Here is a 22,402-nt window from a genome sequence, read left to right as displayed (position 1 = left end):
ATGGACTATTTATATCCAACTTGTGGTAGAGCCTTCTAAGCTCACATTGGTCTGATTAGCCACAGTCAGATACACTGTACCTTGACACCAACACAGTGATATCATTTTGGTTCTCTTTAAGCACAAAACATGACAATCAACCAACCCTAACATGTACCCTTTGATCCAGTGACACTGGCCTCCTGGCTGTTCCTTGAATAAAACATTCCTCTAAGCACTGAACATTTTCTCTGGCTGTCTCTTATGCTGGGAATGCTCTCTCTCCTCCACTCTGAGACCTCTCTCCTGCATTCCTTTAAGTCCCAACTAAAATCCCCTCCTCTATAGGAAGCCTTCCCCAATACCTCTTGATTGTAGTGGCTTTCTAAATGATTTTCTATCTATCCTGGATGTAGCTTGCATTGTATATATATGTTTACATGTTGTCTCCCCCCTTAGATTGCAAGCTTCTCAATTGCAGGGACTGTCTGGCTTTTTTTGTATATCCCCAGCTTAGCACAGGGATTAGAACATAGTAGGTGATGAAAATATGTTTACTGACTGATTGATATGATGGTGAGCATGTAAGTTTTCTGCAGTCACCTGCAAGATTGTGCTGCATATCTATCTACCCATGCATAGCATCAGGGCATTCTTTTCCAGCGAGGAGTAGATGTTTATGCTTCTTCTTCATTGTGTATACATACAATAGATAGCTGTACATAAATAGACATATAACAGCTCCAGCAAAATTCCTACTGGCAAAGAGCAGAAAGATGTCAAAGTAAGTTGTAAAAAAGTACTTGGTGTTTTAAATGCAGAAATGGCGATTTCAAGCATTTATACAAATTGCTATGTACCGTAGATGTAATTCTGAGATAGAATAATACCCAAAGTTGCAACCAAGAACAAATCAAAGGACAGTTGTTTTGAAAGTAAAAAAAGCTTAGTCAGTGTAATGGCATACTGACAATCTGTACAGTGTTAATGCCTTTTCCTGGAATTTTTACTTTATGTATTGATTTACATGTATTGGAAATAGCCTGAACAAAATTCAATGTATTTTATGTCTTTAAAAATAAAATAAACTGAGATGAGAAATGTAGCAAATTAATTGTTTCATAATTTGTGCAGATTAATCCTCCATCATAATATCAGAGTCCTGGAATCTGAAGACTTTTAAGTGTGTGAGCTGATGAAATCTACATGATGAACTTTAACTTTTTATCAGTGAAAAACTATTAAATTCACATTAATTTCACATAATTTTATATGCTTCATATATAATTGCTCCTTCATGAGAAAGGGCAGAAAACGTAAATGTAAAAATAGGATCTGATGAATGAATGGATGAGAAATAAATCATAGGCTGATAAAGGGGAAGTTAAGGCTTTTTAGGTAAACTCCTACCATTTCCGGCCCAAAGAAGTTTTAAGAAAAAGAACTAGACCAGGTGTCAGGATATGTAGTGAAATCACTTGTACCTACCTGGGCTCAATTTTTTTGTCATCTGGAGGACAACTTACATTTTAACCCCTAGAATGAGGAGATTCTTCTTTTCCACTGCCAGGGGCGAGTAGGAGGCCACGTAACCCAACACAGGTTATCTTATGTTCTAAAATCTTAGTGCTAATATCTTAATATTTCTTTTTTTTTGTTTTTAAATCTATGGGACCGTAGTCTATTTTAACTTTTAACTTTTTTACTTTTTTACTACTATTTTACTTTTTAAAAATGCACCTAGTCAGACACTCAAAAATAAATATTTAAGACTTTTTCAGAATGGAAAGTTAAATTTTAAAGAAGATATGTCACACATATATCTTTTGGTATCAAGTCTGAATTATTATATATCCAGTAGCTTCTCTGAGATCCCAGGGGAGAACACACACAGAATGGATTTCCAAAATTAAGCTCAGGTAATCTGGGTGGGTTAGCTAACCCTCAGGTGTTGCAGTAAAGGGAACTATAAAGGTGTAGGCCCTGCCTTCTGTAATGCAACATGGCATACTGAGAAAGCACTCCACTTGGAGTCACAAGATGTGGGTTTGAGTTTTGGCCTTGACACAAGCTATGTCCGTCTCACAATTATGAGAAGATAGTTTCTTATCAGTAAAACAGATGTGAATACATTTAAATGATGCTGTGAAGGTGTTATCTGGTACAATGTAAAGTATTGTATCAGAACAACCCGTTATTCTGTAATAATTTGAGGCCACAGAGAGACAACAATAAAGAGCAATTGAGGGAGGGATAAAAAACTTGGAGATGGAAGTTGCTTTAACCCCAAGTCATAGGTAGTCAGTCAGTCACAGAGCCAGAGCTCACATGCAGGCCATGTGACTGCAAAGCCAGCATTCATTTTCACAACTGGACTATATTGAGTAATCTCTGGATTCCTTTAAGTCCCAATGTAAAATCCTATCTTATAAGATACCCTTCCCAAATCCTCTTAATTCTAATGCCTTCCTCCTATTAATGACTTCCTATTTAGCCTGTATATAGCTTGCTTTGTATATACTTATTTGCAGGTTGTCTCCCCCATTAGATTGTAAGCTCCTTGAGGAGAGGGACTGCCTTTTGCCTCTTTTTGTATCCCCAGTATTTAGCACAGTGCCTGGCACACAGCAGGCACTTAATTAATGTTTACTGATGGATTGAATGGTTGACCTAGACCTTCAATGTTAAATATTCTACTTTGCTTTGGAAAGTAACATATGTATGTGTGTGTATACATATTATTTATAATATATATGTGTGTATATACACACACTTGTGTATGTATATATACACGTGTGTATATATGTGTGTGTATGTATATATATATACGTATGTATATTTATAAATATAAAATGTTTTTCCCCCCAGTGAAGGGTCTCTGATCCTAAGGAGTTTCCTAAGGGTAGAAGTGTCAAACTCCAGGGGTCTGCAAAATTCCCAAGATTGGAACCAGATTGAAAAGTAATTTGGAACTGTTTAACAAAAAAAAAACCATAATGAAGATGGTAATTTGTAGTTTTCTAAGTCAATATGCAGTTCACACTGATAAGTTTCTATTTGAGTTTGCTATCCTTACTCTAAAGCATAGAGAGGTTAAGTCACTTACTCAGGGTTACACCACTAGTAAGATGTTGTGGCATCTTAGAACTTGTACCTAGATTGCCATGATTCCAATACAGCTTCTAGCCACCAAGACTGTGTCTTATTTGCTACCTGTATGCTGCTGCTAGATTAGTAACTTCATTATTTTCCTGAGCATTCACCAACAACATTGTGGAAGAAAGAAGCCTAGGAGTGTGGCACAAATTGACAGAGAGTTGATCTGGTACAAAAAATAATCAACTATGGAGAACCCCACAAAATTGACAACCCCCAAATAGATAATTCTTCATTAGGATGAAGAGGTCTTTCTACTCTGCGTAGGTTTTGGAAGCATGAATATCTATTTAGAACAAAGTGGGGATTTAGTTTTTAGTTGAGGCAAGCGTTGTTACGAAACACCAAAGTGTGCTTTCTTTAAAATTGCTATCAAAGTCTGTGCCTAGATGGCCATAATCTGTCACAATAGCAGACAGTCATGTAGTACCTTCGATACAAGGCTGGTTCTGTAGGCCGCTAACTGCTTCAGGTATTCTGTCTTTGCTGCTTCGGTTTTTCTTTTGTAGATCTATAAGAATGAGAGAGAGTTCTAAATGAGAGAGTATACCTCCTTTTGTTTTCAGAGAAGCATAATTTTTACTGACAACCTCTCATACTGCCAACAATATTCTTTTCTTAATAGTCCACTTAGAAACACCTATTTTATTGAAAGATTTTTTTCTTTTGAAGAGTGAGGCTAGGGGCAGCTAGGTGGTGCAGTGGATAGAGCACCGGCCTCGAAGTCAGGAGGACCTGAGTTCAAATCCCGCCTCAGACCAAACACTTGACACTTACTAGCTGTGTGACCCCGGGCAAGTCACTTAACCCCAATTGCCAAAAAAAAAAAGAGGCTACAGATTATTACAAGGAACAGACTAGAGATAGAACAATTTCACTTAGGTCATATGAAAGAATTTATTTAGGTTACAGTGAGCTCTAAACTAGCTGGTTAGGGAAAGATACTGCTTATGAACACTGGCAAGGAAACAAACATAAACAAGGTATTTACCATTCATACAGCAGTCAAGATTATTTGATCAGAACAGTAAAACACAACATATGCACTTTAGCAGCCTATAAGAAATGGTTTCCAAAAATCTTAATAACTTCTGCAGGTTCACTAACTATTGTTTTCTTTTGTTGGCTCCCTACTGTCTATAGTCAGGATCACAGAAGCTGAGTTTTAATCTTTTTCTTTTGGACTGATTTTAAAAACATTTTCTATCTCACTGTCTTCCTTCCCATGATAATCTTATAAAGATGATGAAAATTTGGAGTACAGAACTGGAACAGCAAATGCCTGTAGAATTATACCTGGACCATTCTGCCTTGATCCTCTACTGATACCAGAGGCAGATGGGTGGTACAGCAGACACAGCACTAGGCCTGGAGTGAGGAAGACCTGAGTTCAAATTTTGTATCATATATTTATTAGATGTGTGACCCTGGGAAAGTCACTTAACCTCTTTCTGCCTCAGGTTCCTCAGCTATAAATTGGGATCATAGCACCCAATTCCTAGGATTGTTGTGAGGATCAAATGAGTTGTTATTTCTAAGAGTTCTTAGCCTAGTACATGGCATTGAGTAGGCATTATATAAATGGTTATTCCCTACAGAATTTTCTAAGCAGAACCCTGATTGTCAAGGAACTACTTCACCCTTATTTTAAAAAATAAACATGGTCTGAAGTGAATAAAATTTGCTAGGTATATGGCAAAGGTCACACTGCTAAGCTAAACAAAGAAAAATAATTTCAGAGTAAAAGAAAAAAATTGGTGACATGAAAATAGGTAGGCATCTGTAGATTCAGTTCCTACTTTCACTATACTATATGATGGTTCTGCCCATCTGCTGTTGCCAGTACTTAGAACTCCTCAAACTTCCCAAATACTAGCTACTCTATACAAGGCAAAGCTTTTGGTTTAGCAAGAGGAAGTCTGATGTTTTTACATCAGGGAGCCAGGTTTTTCCACCTTTTTCTAATACTGAAATTCATAAGCAAAGAAATAATAATTTGGATGTATTATCTTTGGCTTTGGCCAGACTATCAAAACATTTATAATAGGTGAACCCTGAACATAGGCCTGCAACACAGAAACACCATTTCATTATTTCCAGGCTAGACAATTGTTAGCTGAGTGTGACTCCATGCTATGAAATTCAATATGTGAGAAATACTATTTATTCCTGGGTACTAGTGGTTTTAATTAAGATGTACTATCTCAAGGTAAACAAATGATCAGCCTTGACAAAGGAGTTAGAAACAGGATCCTAACTGATATATTTCTAATTGTTCATTCCTTTCTGGGCCCTGTTCCTCACTTTCTCTGGACTTAAAATCATGCCTCTACTGCAGTTTTATCCTGGGGCCTCCTCACTCTGGAACATCTGGGACAGTACCTAGAGTATATACCCCAGAATATCCTTCTACAAGCACTCCTCCCTTCTCCCATTGATAAGTTTCTCCTGGAGTCTCCATTCTGTGAAGGGGCCCAGCCTGGACTGACTCCTGATCCCATTTCTGACTTTCTCTGGACTTTACAATTATGCATTCATGCCAACCTCCCCTTCAGCTCTCTTTTTGTGTGTTGTCTTCTCCAATTAGAACATAAGCTCCTTGAGGGAAGGGACTGTATTTGTTTTTGCTTCTGTTTGTTCCCTTCAGTGTCAGGAACTTATTAAGTGCTAATAAATGCTTAGTTCCTTCCTTCTTCCTTGCTTAAAGAAGGCCCCCCAGCACACTGGATAGACCTCTTGAACTCAAGGTAGGACATGGACAAATGCTGCAAAAGATGCATCATCAATTTTCTCATTTGTAAAATGACAATTCAGCCTAGGTTAGACTCTGAGGTCCCTTCTGGCTCTGAGTGTAGAACGCTACTGTCAAAGGAACCAAAGCAGAGGAGGCAATATCAAATCCAGCAAATAGCATGCAGGTCAGTCCACATAGACTATAGAGGGCATGAAAAGCAGCCATGTGAAATTCAGCTGGAACTATAGGCTGGGGCCAGACTGTGTAGGATTGAAATGATGCCAAGCTGAGTCCTTCTATTATGCTAGAAGTAGCAGGGAGCCACAAAAAATTTTTGAGCTAAGAAATGATAGGGGCTTTAGGAATATCAATTTGGCTTCAGTAGTAAGTGACTATTGATGTTGCTGTTTCCAACTCCATTCCTCCCAAAGACTCCCTACCATGTCTAGTAGGCTGAGCCTACTCTAGCATTAAAGTCTCCCAGAATTATAAGCTTAACTCATTTGGCACATTGATGGTAACGGTCTCCAGGTCTTCATAAAATTTTTTTTTGACCTCATCAGGGTTTGTCATGGTGGGAGCATAGGCACTGATGATGGTGGCATGGTGTTTTCCTGCAAGTGGCAATCACATTATCATGACTCTGTTATTTACTCCTTTTGGTAGGCATACAAGCTTATTTACTAGATTAGTTTTGATTGCAAAAGCTACACCATCTTCATGGCACTCCCCTTCACTGTGGCCACTACAGAAAAATATGTATCCAGTCTGTCTTCAGTAAGCTGGCCTTCATTTGCCAGCACTGTTTGACTCAGGGCTGCTATTTGGATGCAATACCTGCTGAGTCCTCTTGCAACAAGAGCTGTTCATCTTTCAGGTCTGGATTTTGTGTGATACATAAGTGTATGCATTAATTATTACATTATTACTATAAAATAAAAACATTCCTAAAAAAGAAAATGCTCTCTCCAGCAAAAAAGAAAAGAAAAGAAAATTGGTCCTTTGGACATATACAAGTATTTACCACTTTTACCATGGCACAGTCATATCAAAATCAACAATCACACTCAGTGGTGGAAATTGCAGAGTTGATAAATTAAGGTAAAAGGAATCATTATCTATCAATTATTAATCATCATCCATCTAATATAGTGCATAAAGATACTTACTAAGTCTGCTAAAAATCATGTGAGCATTTTCACAGGATGAAAAGTGCTAGGCGGTGTCCTATGGTATTCAACTTTCTCCCTCCAGGATTTTGCTCATTTTGTTCCCTTTACATGGAAAACTCTCTTTCCTTCCTCTCATCTCAGCTTACTAACATCTACTTCTTTCTTTTTAAGGTCAAGCTCACATGCTACTGCCTCCAGTAAACCTCTGTTCTCCACAGCTGGACATCTTCTCTTACGTACTTATCTTATTTTAATTTTTATTTAGCTTGTCTCAATTATTTAGCATGTCTAATCACTCCTACTCAACTGCAAATTGCCATCTTATTTATCATTGACTTTCTCCCATTGCTTGCCTTAATGCACTGCACATAGTAGAGATAACTGTTGAAAGTTGAATGGATGAATGAAAAATATCTCAAGAAAAAAAAAGTGTGTGCCTTTAAAGCCATGCTAATTTAGAACTAAGTAGGATATTTTGAAAAGATCACTCTACAATCAATGTAGCAACACAATGATTACATATATCTCACTTTCAGTATACTCCATGAAAATTCCCATTTCTAAGTTTGATAAAGTGCAGCAATTATCTAATATAAGTGTCTGATTTCTCACTTTAAGCACACTTAGCAGGAGGTCCATTTCTGTCTGTCATCCTGCAGAGCTGCAGAAAATTCCTGCTGGTTCATCTAGCACTGCAAATGGTCTTCTTAGGTAAGAGGCCTATTACACCCTCTTTTATCAATTAGTCATTAGGAGCAACAAGTATTTATGGACAATTTGGCAACTGCACTTAAACCCACAGAAATAACTTTACCTTTAAGTGGAAATGAGAGATGCCATACATTATCTTTGCCATCTTAAAATATATTCTTACTTAGCTCTTCTAGTAAGAGGTTTTTTGCTAAATAACTGAAGTAATAACATTGCCTGTGTGGCTGATAAGACATTTAAACTACATGGAGTCAATAAAAGTGCCCAGCAAATGAAGAATTAACCATGCACTATATATTTTTTCTTAATATTTTTAAAGTTTTGAGTTCCAAATTCTATCCCTCCCTCCCGTTTCCTACCCCCTCCCTGAGACAGCAATCAGACACAAGTTATACATGTGCAATTATGTAAAACATTTCCATATTAATCATGTTGTACAAGAAGACTCAAAAGAAAAAAAATGAAAAATAGCATGCTTCAGTTTATATTCAAATAATATCAGTTCTTTCTCCAGAGGTGGATATTATGCTTCATTATTAGTCCTTCAGAATTGTGTTGGATCACTGTGTTGCTGAGAATAGCTAAGTCATTCACAGTTCTTCATCGAACAATATCTTTGTTAGTGGGTACAACATTCTCTTGGTTTTATTCACTTCACTGAGCTTTGGTTCATGTAAGGTCTGAAATTATACTGCTTGTCATTTCTTATAACACAATAATATTCCTACAATAAATAATATACCACAGCTGGTTTAGACATTCCCCAATTGATAGGCATCCCTTTGATTTCCAATTCTTACTTACCACAAAAAAAGCCACTATATTTTTGTACAAATAGGTACTTCTCCCTTTTGTGGGGGATGTCTTTGGTATATAGAACTAGCAGTGGTATTGCTGGATTAAAGAGTATGAAGTTTTATTGGGGCATAGTTCCAAATTGCTCTCCAGAATGGTTGGATCAGTTCACACTTCCACCAACAGTACATTAGTATCCCAGTTTTCCCACATCCCCTCCAACATCCAACACTTTTTTGGTTATATTAGCCAACATAACAGGTATGAGGTATTACCTCAAAGTTGTTTTAATTTGCATTTCTCTAATAGATAATGATTAGAGCATTTTTTAAAATATGACTATGAATAGCTTTGATTTCTTTGTCTGAAAACTGCCTGTTCATATCCTTTGATCATTTATTAATTGGGGAAATGACTTGTATTTTTATAAATTTGACTCATTTCTCTATATATTTGAGAAGTGAGGCCTTTATCAGAGATACTTGTTCAAAATTGTTTTCCCCAGTTTTCTGCTTTCCCTATAATTTTCGTTAAATTAGTTTTGTTTGTGCAAAAACTTTTTAATTCAGTATAATCAAAATTATCTATTTTACATTTTGTAATGCTCTCTATATCTTCTCTGGTCCTAAATTCTTCCCTCATCTATAAATCTGACAAACTATTCCATGCTCTCTTAATTTGCTTATAGTATTACACTTTATGTGTAAATCATATATCCATTTTGACCTTGCTATATGGTGTGAGATGTTGGTCTATACCTAGTTTCTGCCACACTATTTTCCACTTTTCCCAGCAGTTTTTGTCAAATAATGAGTTTTTGCTTAAAAAGCTTAGATCTTTGGGTTTATTATATACTAGATTACTATGGTTGTTTACTATAATGTAATTTGTACCTCATCTGTTCCACTGATCCACCACTCTCTTTATCAGTACCATATCGTTTTGATAAATACTGCTTTGAGATCTAATAGGGCCAGAACACCTTCTTTCATATTTTTTTCCATTGATTCCCTTGATATCCTTGAGCTTTTGTCCTTCCAGATGAATTTTGTTATTATTTTTTCTAGCTCTATAAAATAATTTTTGATAGTTTGATTGACATGGCATTGAATAAATAGATTAATTTAGGAAGAATTTTAATTGATTCTCTAGGGTTTTCTAAGTATAACATCTTATCATCTGCAAAGAGTGATAGTTTTGTTTCCTCATTGCCTACTCTAATTCCTTTATTTTTTTTCTTTTCATATTGCTATAGCTAACATTTGTAGTACAATATTAAATAATACAGATGATAATGGGCATCTTTGATTCACTCCTGATTGTACTGGGAAGGCTTCTATCTTAACCCAATTACAGATAATGTTTGCTGATGGTTTTAAATAAATATTACTTATCATTTTAAGGTAAGCTTTTATTTCTATGCTTGCTAGTGTTTTTAATAGGAATGGGTGCTGTATTTTGTCAAAGGCTTTGTCTGCATCTATTCAGATAATTACATGATTTCTGTTGATTTTGTTCTTGATATGGTCAATTATGCTGATAGTTTACCTAATAATGAACCAGCCCTGCATTCCTGGTATAAATCCCACCTACTTATAGCGCATGATCCTTGTGATATATTGCTGTAATCTCTTTGCTAATATTTTATTTAAATTTTTGCATCAGTATTCATCAGGGAAACTGGTCTACAATTTTCTCTGTTGTGGGTCTTTCTGGTTTAGATATCAGCACCATATTTGTGTCATAAAAGGAATCTGGTAGGATTCCTTTGCCTGTTTTTCCAAATAGTCTATATAGTATTGAGATTAAATATTCTTTAAATGTTTGGTGGAATTTGTTTGTGAATCCATCTGGTCCTGAGGATTTTTTTCTTAGGAAGTTCATTGATGGATTGTTCAATTTCTTCTTCTAAGATTGGGTTATTTAAGTATTTTGTTTCATCTGTTAAATCTGGGTAATTTATATTTTTATAAATATTCATCAATTTCATTTAGATTGTCAAATTTATTGGCATACAAATGGCACGCAAAATAGCTCCTAACAATTGTCTTAATTTCCTCTTCGTTGGTGGTGAATTCACCCCTTTCATTTTTGATACTAGTAATTTGGTTTTCTTCTTTCCTTTTTTTTCTTTTTTGGTGAGGCAGTTGGGATTAAGTGACTTGCCCAGGGTCACACAGGCAGTAAGAGTTGAGTGTCTAAGGTCAGATTCGAACTCAGGTCCTCCTGACTCCAGGGCTGGTGCTCTAACCACTGTGCAACCTACCTGCCCCTTCTTTCCTTCTTAAAATCAAATTAACCAATGGTTTATTTATTTTATTGGTTTTTCATAAAACCACCTTTTAGTTTTATTTATTAGTTCAATGGTTTTCTTTCAGTTTTATTAATTTCTCCTTTGAATTTCAGGATTTCCAATTTGGTGTTTAATTGGGGATTTTTAATTTATTCTCTTTCTAGTTTTTTTAATTGTATGTCCAATTCATTGATCTGCTTTTTCTCTCTTATTGATGTAAGCAATTAAAGATATAAATTTTCCCCTAAGTACTGCTTTGGCCGTATCCCATAAATTTTGGTATGTTGGCTCATTGTTGTCATTTTCTTTAATAAAATTATGTTTTTTCTATTATTTGCTCTTTGACCCACTTAATTTTTAGGATTAGGATATTTAATTTCCAATTAATTTTTAATCATTTTCCTTTGTCCATTATTGAATGCAATTTCTGCTGCATTATGAACTGAAAAACATGCATTTACTATTTCTGCTTTTCTGCATTTGGTTGTGAGGTTTTTATGTCCCAGTATATGGTCAGTTTTTGTGTAAGTGCCATGTACTGCTGAGAAAAAGATACTTTCCTTTCCCTTCACATTCAGTTTTCTCCAGAGATCTATCATCTCTAACTTTTTCAGAATTTTATTTACCTCCTTAACTTCTTTCTTATTTTTTGGTTAGAGTTATCTAGCTCTGAGAAGGGAAAATTGAGATCCCTCACTAGTATAGTTTTATTATCTATTTCCTCCTGTAACTCATTCAACTTCTTCAAAAATTTAGATGCTATACCACTTGGTGCACGTTGATATGACTTCATTGTCTATGGTACCTTTCTGCAAGATATAGTTTCCTTGCTTATCTCTCTCTTTTTTTAAACACTAATTTCCAATATAGAGCCTGGAAGGGATTTCTTAAGGACAATACTCTGAAGGAATTTTTCCCTCAATGATGACCCTCAATTCACATCGGGGGATGATCAGGGAGAGTGCACACCAACTGAAGGTCTTCAGAGACTATGAAAAGTTGAGGAAGCCTTGTCTTCCTAGCCTTGCTAATCTGTCTTCCTAGTTTGAGAGGAAGATAACTAAAACACATAAAAAATTAGCTTAAATCCCAATATTTGCCTAAAGAAAAGATTTCTAATGAGTGCACACTGATTCTCTTTAGTGTTCCATTACTAGTGTTTAATATCATTGTGTTGATTGATTTATGTAAATCAAGCTGCTTTCTTCCCAGGACTAGATCAGCCTAGGCATGCTGTCTATGTGGAGGGTAAAGAGACATGATAGAATGGTCTCTGGAGACATCTTGTGGTGAAACTGGGAATAGCATTATTATCTTTTGATGTTTATGTGTCATCATTAGTGTCTTTTCTTGATATTTGTAAGTAAGTGTCATCATCAGTGTTTAATATTTGCTATATGACAACATCTCTTTGATCAATTTAAGAAAAGAGAGACAGTCTCCAGGTGTGGCCCTAATACTGTCCTTTATTAGTTCATAAACTGGGTCCCTGGACAAAAAGATTGAACTTACTGGCAGCTGCACTTAAGCTAGGGAAATATGGTTCTGTGAACCCAGAGGTAGAAAGCAAGGGTTAGTAGGGGAAATCTGAGTCCCCATAGGAGGAACACACTTGTGATGAAAAGTATCAATTAACCATTTTCTTAACTGTTATCTGACTACCCATTCTGGCACTAAAGTTACCAGTCTGAACACTATGAACTATCAGATGGACTCCTGATAGGAATTGCTGACTCCTTATTAAGATCTATGAACTGAGCACTAGGCCAGCAAGTAGGCTATTCAGCAAAACCACATGGCTCCTCAGGATGAATTCGTGAGAAAGGATAAAAACCTTGGAAAGGGACTCTTAGAAACCATATCTCTATTAGCCGCCCAAACATCTTAATTGGAAATTTATCTGATAAAAGAGCTTTTAAACTTCATATACATATATATATATATGTATATATATATATGTATTTACTTATTTATCTACTTATTTATTTATTTCCCCCAATTACATGTTAAACCAATTTTTAAACTTTTTTTTTAAAGTTTTGAGCTCCAAATTCTATCCTCCCCCATCTCCACAGTAAGCAGATATAGGTTAGACATGTGCATCATGTAAAACATTTCCATATTAATAATTTTGTACAAGAAGACTCAAATAAAAGAAAAAGAATGAAAGTGAAAAATAGCATGCTCCAGTCTGTATTCAGACAATATAAGTTCTTTCTCTGAAGGTGAATAGTATGCTGCATCACTGAGTCCTTCGGAATTGTCTTGGATTATTGTATTGCTGAGAATGGCTAAGTCATTCACAGTTTATCATTGTAGAATATTGCTGTTACTGTGTACAACATTCTCCTGGTTCTGTTCACTTTGCATCAGTTCATGTAAGTCTTTCCAGGTTTTTCTGAAATCATCCTACTTGTCATTTCTTTTTTTATTATTATTAATTTAGTTTTAGTTTTCAACATTCACTTTCATAAGCTTTTGAGTTTTAAATTTTCTCCCCCTCCTTTTCCTCCCTCGTCCCCAAGATGGCATGCAATCTGCTATAGGCGCTACATGCATTCATATTAAGCATATTTTCTCATTAGTCATGTTGTAAAAAAGAAATAGAACCAACAGGAGGAACCATAAGAAAGAAGAAACAAAACAAAACAGAAGGAAAAAAAAAAGCAAATAGTATGCTTCAATCTGCATTCAGACTCTGTAGTTCTTTCTCTGGGTGTGGATCTGCTCCTTATTTCTTTTTTTTTTTTTCCCAGCCAAAGACAAGGTTTATTAGAACATCCATCATATTGGGCAGACTCTTAAGGAGCCTGAACATTAGTGAGCTATTTGCTAGACTTTAAGAATGTGAGCAGTGGCTAGATTTTAAGAATCTAAGCCTCTTTTAAACTTCTCCAGATTGAAAAGTACCTCACCTGAGAAGGGAAGGCAAAATTCAACCCATAAGGGAGAAGCAGAGACTTCTACTGCAGCCCCAGTGAATCTGAATCCTCATATTTGTTGAAATTTTTCTTTGACCCAGATCTAAGCCAAGAAGTTTTCTAAATTTTAGAGTAATAGTCTCTTTGCCTCCTGACTTTGGACCAGTTAGAAAATAGACAAGAGACACAGGTAAGAAATAGTCTGTAGGGAATTTATGGCATCATAAACCAATTAGAGACTAATCAGAGACTTAAATGTAATTTCTCTACTTTAAGTTACCAAATTGTGGTTTGAATGCTTTTAGAAATGATGAAATATCTAAGTGAGTTTCTGTAGAAATTTGTTTTAAGGCAAAGTATGAAGTAGGAGCAAATAAATTGATTTGGGATAAGCAATGGATGTCTTTCACTAGGTGTTTCCCTTCTCGCACTCAAATTAAAAGGATACAGAAGTACTAGGCAGAATTTAGGGTTAGACCCACTCAAACCACGTGATGCAGAAATTATCAATTTTACTTTTGTAAATCAGTCCCTGCCAGAGATCAAATGGTATTTGCATTTTTTTGCCCTAATTGGCACAAAAAGGGCATAGACGGACCAAGCCCATCCAGGAAGACAATGAGTCTCCTAGTTTATTTTATGCTAGACTTTACAACAGTGCTAAGAAGTATTTTTACAAGCACTATGTAGGGTGGCATGAGAAATGCTTTTTATGTTGTCACCCAATATTTGACATGAGGAAAGTATATTTAGGAATTATATCATTAGACTTCTATATAAGATACAATTGAATCAAGAATGCTCGATACTGGTCTTATATGTGATCACTAAAGAGTGTCAAAATGATTTAATAATTGAATAACTGATTGATAATAAGTTAGGTTTATAGATTTTTCTTACATTAAAAGGGTATTGTATCTGAGATACTAATAGATCATGAACTGAGGAGTTAAAGAAAGAGTGGGATCAGAGAGTTTAAGCCTTATTGATAATTTAATAGGATATAAGAGGATGATGCCATTATATTAATGTTGATTCTAAATCAAATATTGTAAAATTGTTATCCAGAATGCTATAAGGCTATCAGATGTTAAATTGCATGTATTTTTAAATAGATAATTACTTACTTCAGTTCAGTCAGGTAGAATCTTATTGTTAATTAACAAGTCAGGTACCATGTCTCTGACTTGACTGTATTGAGGGGTAACTGTGCAGAAAAGTTTTTTTTTTGGTTAAAGATTTAATTGTTATCAACATTATTTGATCATCACTTCTGAAAATTATTAAACTGTTGTTAACAAATTATATTGAGTAAACAATACAAATTAAAAGTTTGCCATAGCCATCATTCTTCTGTAGTTCTGAGTCACCCATCAGGTATAAAACCCATGGCACTTAAAATATTGCCAGTTGGAAGTACATACCTAAACTTGATTCAAACAGTTCTATCTTTAACTGCAGTTTGAATTTAAAAGAGGTATCTGATACATCTTTACAGAAGTTATACATACCTAGCTATAAATACTACTTTACTACACAGGGAATAACTTACACTGAAACACAGTTATCATTTCAGAGGAATTTGTAATATGAGCAATATATTAAAAACAACATTAAAGTAGTTAAGAAAAATTAGGTATCTTTAACCATCCTCTCTGAAAAAGATAGATAAAAATTAAAGCTAGGTATTTTAGTAGTATGGTCTTTGACATTTTAATAATTTGATAGAATTCATAAACTATGTGATCTGATCTATAGTAAGATGTATTTGCCTCTATAGCTGTATCCTAATCGTGAAAGGGATGAAATAATGATTCTAAGGGAAAATTATATAAAATGTTTTGACAAACCTTATAGGTTTTATTTTAATGAAAACTGTTACTGTTATTTGCTATATAAATGTCAGCAAAAATCAAGTCAAGTTAATTGTTTATCTTAGTTTTTCCAATCAGAGGTTTTACAGTTTGCTTGAATCCTGGTTTTCTAAGATAAATTCACTTAGGACTAAAACTTAAACTGCTTTGGACAAAAATTTGATATTTAATCATGTATCATATAATTTGGTAAAATTTTTGTTTTAATGCCGTAGTACATTTTACATTTTGCTCAACTATAAAATATGAAGGTTAGAAACAGCTGCTTATTTAAAATAACTCTAAGTAAGCTAGCTGAGGGTTGAAAATAATTATATGAGGAAATTGTATTATGCAGTACAGGGGTGCCATGATTCACAAAAAATAGGACTGGTTACTGCCCAGAATTATGAATACAAGCTAATCAAAAGGATTGAACTCTAAATTTTAAGGTACTACCAAGTAATGACTCTTGGGGGAAATTTTTTTTTTTAAGTTTTAAATGTTGCCACTAGTGATTAAAAACCCAAATTTAATTTGGGAAAAATTTGGTTCTGAAACTAAATAGGATAATTGTGGTAAATCAGAACCTATTACAAACCATAGTTGTTATTTGGCTTTAAGAAATTTATTAGCCATGTGTCCTTAAGCAAATTACCTTACCTTTGTTTATCTCAGTTTAGTGATCTGTAAAGGGGATAAAAACAGCACCCACCTCCCAGGATTGTTACAAGAAGCACATGATTGTGAAGTGAACATAAGACCTGGCATACTGTAAACACTTTATAAGCATTAATTATTGTTATTTCTTTAATTGAGTCCTGCACTGGGTTTTTGGTGTGATTAGTTTAAATGCCAAAGGTGACAAGATGAATGGTTTTCTATGTAAGATAATTGGGAAATGCATTTAAATGATTTGATGCCATTTGACTAGCAATAAATTATGTTTCATGCTTTAAATTCATGATACTGTGAATGTTATTATTGTTTTTTGTATTTTCTTGTATTGTAAATTCTGGGAAACTACTGTATAAGAAATGCTATTAAGATGGTAATAAGATTTTGTTTTTGGAGAATTTAACTTCTTTTGATTTTGATACTATGAAATTATTAATTAATTTATCAGGCACTATTGTCATGATGTTAAAACCTATGAAACATTTGGCATATTTTAAAAAAGAAAAATGATAATTACTTACTTTGTAGAAAAGGAAAACAGAGAGGGAAAGAGACCTTGTAAAAAACTCCTTATTTGTAAACTTGCCAAGTTTCTTGGGGCCATCTGCTTGAGTAAGGTCATAAAATTTTATCTGCCCTGTTAAAGAACTTGCGAATTAGTTTACTGAGAAAATTGGATTCCCTTCTTGCATTACAAATACTCCTTGAAAAAGGGGAGAGGATTTATAAGGTTGTTTATAGTATAGCAGTGATTTATATGATGACTTGTAAGTATGAAAATTATGAAGTTAGATCTGGAATAGTATATGCTGAAGTTACATTTTGAAACTAACTTAGTCTTAACACACACCAGTATTAGATATTTAATTTTGCTTAAGGGATTAATATGTAATACCTTAAGAGATAACTATCAGTTTGGATATTTAAAGTAATTAGCCAGTGTTTTTCTTTCTTTTTTTTTAAATGAATGATGATATATTCACTATATAATCATATATTCATCTATGAAAAATTCCAGAATGTAATGATTTTCATTTCTAATAATTAATTTTGATACCAGAATGAGTTTAAAATGGGGGATAAGAAGGAGAAAAGGATGTTGAGTGAAATTTTTCAGGTGGTTGTAAGGTCTGGTAAATGTTAATTGCTAATTTATTGCAATAACATAAGAGTATTAATAACTGTATGTAAGGTATGATTAGTGAAATTTTGCTATTTGAGGTGACATCTCATGGGACTGTAATCTGGTTTGTTCTGAGTTTTGAATTCAAGTATAAAATTCTGCATAATCATTAAGTCAGTAATCTACCATTCTAAGGAAATCTACTAGCTCTTCCAAGGGAGTCCAGTCTGGTAGATGTCTGTGCCTAACAAAAATTGAGAAGACAACCTTGGTTTCGCCTAAGGTAGGAGCCTCTTGATTCAGTTTCCCCACTGTGTTATTTACATTTGAACAGAAACCTAAGCCTGGCTAAGTGACCTGTGAATGAGGTGCAACTTTGCTATATGACTGGCTGTTCCAAAGAGTAAAATCCAACTCTTACCTGAAATCTAACAAAACTAAGGCTGCTTTATCCTATTATACCTGTGTTGAGTCATTCTGTGCCCTTAGGCTTAAGCTTGGAGGACCAGTTTTGATGCAGTTAGAATCACATCTCTGCTTATTTCTTTCACAACAAATCTTTTTGACCAGCGCAGGTAAAGCTATAATTTTTTTTAATATAATGAATCTTCTCGTACCAATACCCCAGTACCTCTGAGTTAATATAATAGGAGGCAATTATGAAAATCCCACTCTTTTTATGCTAAATTTATAGTAAGATTTCTTATCTTATAAAACTAAGTAAATGAGTTTTTGAGCCTGTCATCTACCTGTTAATAGTTATGTTATTACATGGGGTATTCAAGGAGCACTAGTACCTCTGGTGTGAGGACTGCCAATCCCTTTTCAAGGCTGCTCATCCACCCTTGATGTCCACCTGCCACCCAGCTCTCACCTGTGGCTCCAAGAAGCTATAGCATGTACAATAGCCATACCCCAGTAAAACCATTTCAACAAATGGGCTAACCCAGTTTGAGGGTAACTGACAGACTTCAAACCTATCAATGAGTTAGGAGTATCTATCCCAAGGAAATGAAAACTTCACTAGTGAAACAGGTAAATGTGAACATTTTGTTTCAATGGTTTGGTATTTTTGGCTATGTTGTCAGATACCTTCAATGAGGACAAAAAATAGCTTCAAAGTAAGCTACTGTACTGACAGTAAATTATTTAACTTGAAAAGGATACAAGTGAAGACTAAAGTGGAGAGTGCACATGATTGTGCACTCAATACAGCCCCTGAGGCTAAGATGGACAAAGTATTGATCAATTCTCTGCCACTTGTGCTAATTTTAAACTGACAATTAACACAAAGAAAATAGAGGCTCTTTATTAGCCAGCATCGCGCTATCTGTATATGGATCAATTGCTTACAGCAAGTGGAGAAATACTGAATGCTGTGGATAAGTTCACCTCTCTTGGCAGTATACTTTTCTGGGATATAAACTTAGCTGATAAGGTTGATGCACACATTGCCAGAGCCAGCTCTATATTTGGAGGCTCTAAAACAAAATGTGGGAGAGAAAAGACTGCCTACTGAACTGAAGGTCTACAGAGCCATTGTGTTGACCTCACTGTTGTATGCCTGTGAAACCAAAAAAAATCTACCAAGGCTAGGCCAGAAAATTGAACTACTTCCATTTGAAATGTCTTAGGAAGATTCTGAAGAGCACCTGATAGGATAAGTTACTGGACACTGAGATCCCTTCTCAAGCTAAACTACCAAGCATTCAAATTCTACTGCGGAAAGCACAACTGTGATGGGCTGGGCACATTTTTTGAATGCCAAATGTATGTTTTCCTAAAAGAATATTTTATGAAGTCAGCACTCCCATGGTGGTCAGAAGTGATAACAAGGACACTCTCAGGGTCTCTCTGAAGGACTGTGCAATCAGTTGTGAGACATGGAAGACAATGGCACAGGATTGTCCAGCGTGACATATCTACATCAAAGTAGTTGCTGTGCTATATGAGCAAAGCAGAATTGTGGTAGTTCAGAAGTAACATGGGATGTGTAAATTTAGAGACATTTCCATCCCAAATGGTCATACAGATTATTTGTGCCTGCCCTGTGGTAGAGCCTTCCAAGTTCATATTGTTATGATCAGCCATAGCCAGACACACTGTAGGTGGACCTCACCGTCACGATGTCATTTTGGTCCTATTTGAACATGAAGGACAAACAACAGTTCATGTGTAAGATAAGGTCCTTGAAATATCTCAGAATGATATGTGATTAATTAGACAAAGATGAAGAAGTCTGTGGGACAAAGACATAAATCTATTAATTAGTAAGGTTAAAATCAAAAACATCTTCTGTTTGGTGATAAGGAAAATAATTTCAGTGCAATTAGTTATCTTTGAGGACAGTAACTTAAAGACTATTTTGTGTTACCTCAAAGAGAAATCCAATTTTACTTAGGTTTATTATTTATTTTGGAATTAACATCTGTATGTGGAGCACGTCCTAAAGTGCAAGCAATTTACACATACACTGCTAGTTTGAGATGTACACTGCTCTCTGCATGCAATCTGAGATTATGTACTTAGTATATTTACACAGCCCATCCCAAGTGTTTTGTTGTCTGTTACAACTGAAGTTAAATAAGCACTTTTTTACTTACAAAGAGTACTGACAGCTATATATTCATGTTTAGGATTAGATTCCTAATGTTTCTCATCCTCCTGAGAAGGGAATTAGCTGGTTAGCTGGAGTGGAAAATTTTGAGAAAGCAATAAGATCAAGTGATTATATATGTCAAATGTAAATGAATTCAATGGGATATTAAAGCTCTGAGCATGTTCTAATAATGAGTTCTAAAAACTGGGTTTACAGAGATATCTAGATAGATATACATGTACATATATATGTATATATAGGGGTATGTATATATATGTATGTATGCATGTGCATATATATGTACATATGCATGTATGTATGTATGTACTGTTCACCCTCTACACAAAAAAAGCATTTTGTTAGTTTTTTGTTTTAAAAAAATTCACTAAATTTAAAAGGTTTTCAGAGTTCTAACTTATGCTATCATATTTTAAGATGTTCAGTCTTTGATTTCTCAGTCATTCTTTGAATTTCTTAAATATATCAACAGAACAATTTGCTAACTTACATAACAGGACATTTATAAGTAGTAAAACTGATGTTTTCCATTTCTGAGGCATTAATCTGAAATTAAAAATGAAATAAATGAATGCTAGCCTTGAAAAGTTAAATGAGAATAAAGTCAATGCCAATTTAGAAAAGCACACAACTTTAGCTTACGTGTCTACTTTGGTAAATATTAAATCTTTAACAAGAAGGGCCCATTTTACAAGTGAAATCCTTGCATGTTCTTTCTAAGATTCTTCCTTTAGCCTGTTGTTGGCAGCGTCTACATCAGGTATAGAGTTTATTTTATTTTAATTTTATTTTATTTTTAGGCAGTTGGGGTTAAGTGACTTGCCCAGAACTCAAGTCCTCCTGACTTCAGGGCCAGTGCTCTATGCACTAGGCCACCTAGCTGCCCCCAAGGTTCAGAGTTTAGATAAAGATAGAAACATCAAGTAAAACTTAAATTCTCTGAAATTTCAAATGAATTAACTATAAATTCCTAATTTGATATTCTTCTTATAACCCTGTTGTTAATAGGATTAAAACCATAAGGTCTGAGCTGGTTTTCATAACATGAACTAGTTTTGGGGAAAGTAAAATTTAAAAGGCTGTACTAAATTATATTGAGTCTAGTTCCTGGGTGATGTTAACAGAAACATCTAAGAATCTCCATAGGTAACCTGAACCAGAATAACCGATCTTCTACAAGTCCCTCCCTTCAGAGCTGCTCTGAGAACAGACCCATTCCAGAATGCCCAAGGTGTTTTCAGAAACCAAACTGCTACATAAGATATCTGAGCCTTAAGATATGATGTCCTAATAAAATGGACATTGGGAATGGGTTACAAAGAAAGAAACTGAATGTTCACCCTTCCCTCTTGTTTCTTCAAGCATGAGCCACTGTGTCTGTAAGGCCTACTTACAAAAGGGGACTGCCCCTAATGTAGTTTACAAATGTGTCAGTCACTGGTGGTCTCAAAAAGCAAGGGGTGAATTGTTTTAAGATTAAGCCTTATTTTTTTGGGGACATCCCCTCTGAAATTAGTCCCATTAAGGTGGAATGTTGGGGATAAAATTTCTTTAGCCTATTGCTATATATTGGCATTACAACATTAGAGCAAACAGCTAGAATTTCAACAGAGATGCTGGGCCAAACCATTTTTGTTTTTAAAATCATTGCTTTACAAAACATTACTCTACTTTGATTTGTAACTTTAATCAGACTAAGTGATTTATGGGAGGCATGGCCTCCCAAGAATCAAACAAGAGATTGAAAAATTCAAATTATTTTTACTATGTATTTGATTCTATACTGTATCAGTTTCATATTGTAATGGATTCTGTATCTGCATAAGTCCCCTTTCTATGTTTTGAGTTGACTTCAGGAATTAGGCTTTCCCTTTGACCAAATTTGAAGTTATAACTAAAAGAAAAGTTGTTATCTCTCATATCAGGAGGCTCTGGAATACTTTCAGGACATCTGTTTGCTATCTTTATGCACAATGAATTAACTTGGTACCATCCCCAAAAGACATATCACAGTCCTTTCTTGTCCTTGTAAAATTAGGGGAGTTTTTACTTCTTCCAAGGAGACAGGAAGTCTGGTAGTTTTGATCCCCTAGCAAAGACTACAAGATGAAAATGGGTCCCATAAAACAATTAACATTCTTTAACTGTCAGAGAAAAGTGGTGATTAGCTCACGTAAATGCCAGCCCAACTCTTTTAATATAGCTAATTGTAGTGTACTGTCCCTAACCCTACAACTTATCACTTTTTCTCCATACCTACCAAGACCCTTTCTTTGTTGTGTGTCAGTAAAGAGGATACCTTACTTCTCATTGGGGTTCAGTGGCTTTACTGAGGTTGTCAGTTTGACTTTCTTTGTTAATAGTTATACA

General features: G+C 35.0%; 1 protein-coding gene across 3 annotated transcripts in view; it reads right to left on the bottom strand.

Annotated features, from left to right (window-relative positions):
- LOC110221413 (thymocyte selection-associated high mobility group box protein TOX-like) overlaps positions 1-22,402 on the bottom strand; it is a 131,754-nt gene that overhangs the window by 13,060 nt on the left and 96,292 nt on the right. For all 3 annotated transcript variants that reach the window (XM_078153399.1, XM_078153400.1, XM_021005971.2), the window contains one exon: positions 3,566-3,646. In XM_078153399.1, the coding sequence (XP_078009525.1) occupies positions 3,566-3,646 (81 nt within the window). The remainder of the gene's footprint in view (positions 1-3,565; positions 3,647-22,402) is intronic.

This window comes from Phascolarctos cinereus, unplaced genomic scaffold (genome assembly GCF_003287225.1).
Source record: "Phascolarctos cinereus isolate Bilbo 61053 unplaced genomic scaffold, phaCin_HiC Scaffold_4;HRSCAF=312, whole genome shotgun sequence".
Classification (NCBI taxonomy): domain Eukaryota; kingdom Metazoa; phylum Chordata; class Mammalia; order Diprotodontia; family Phascolarctidae; genus Phascolarctos; species Phascolarctos cinereus.
This window is presented reverse-complemented; position numbering and strand designations above follow the sequence as displayed.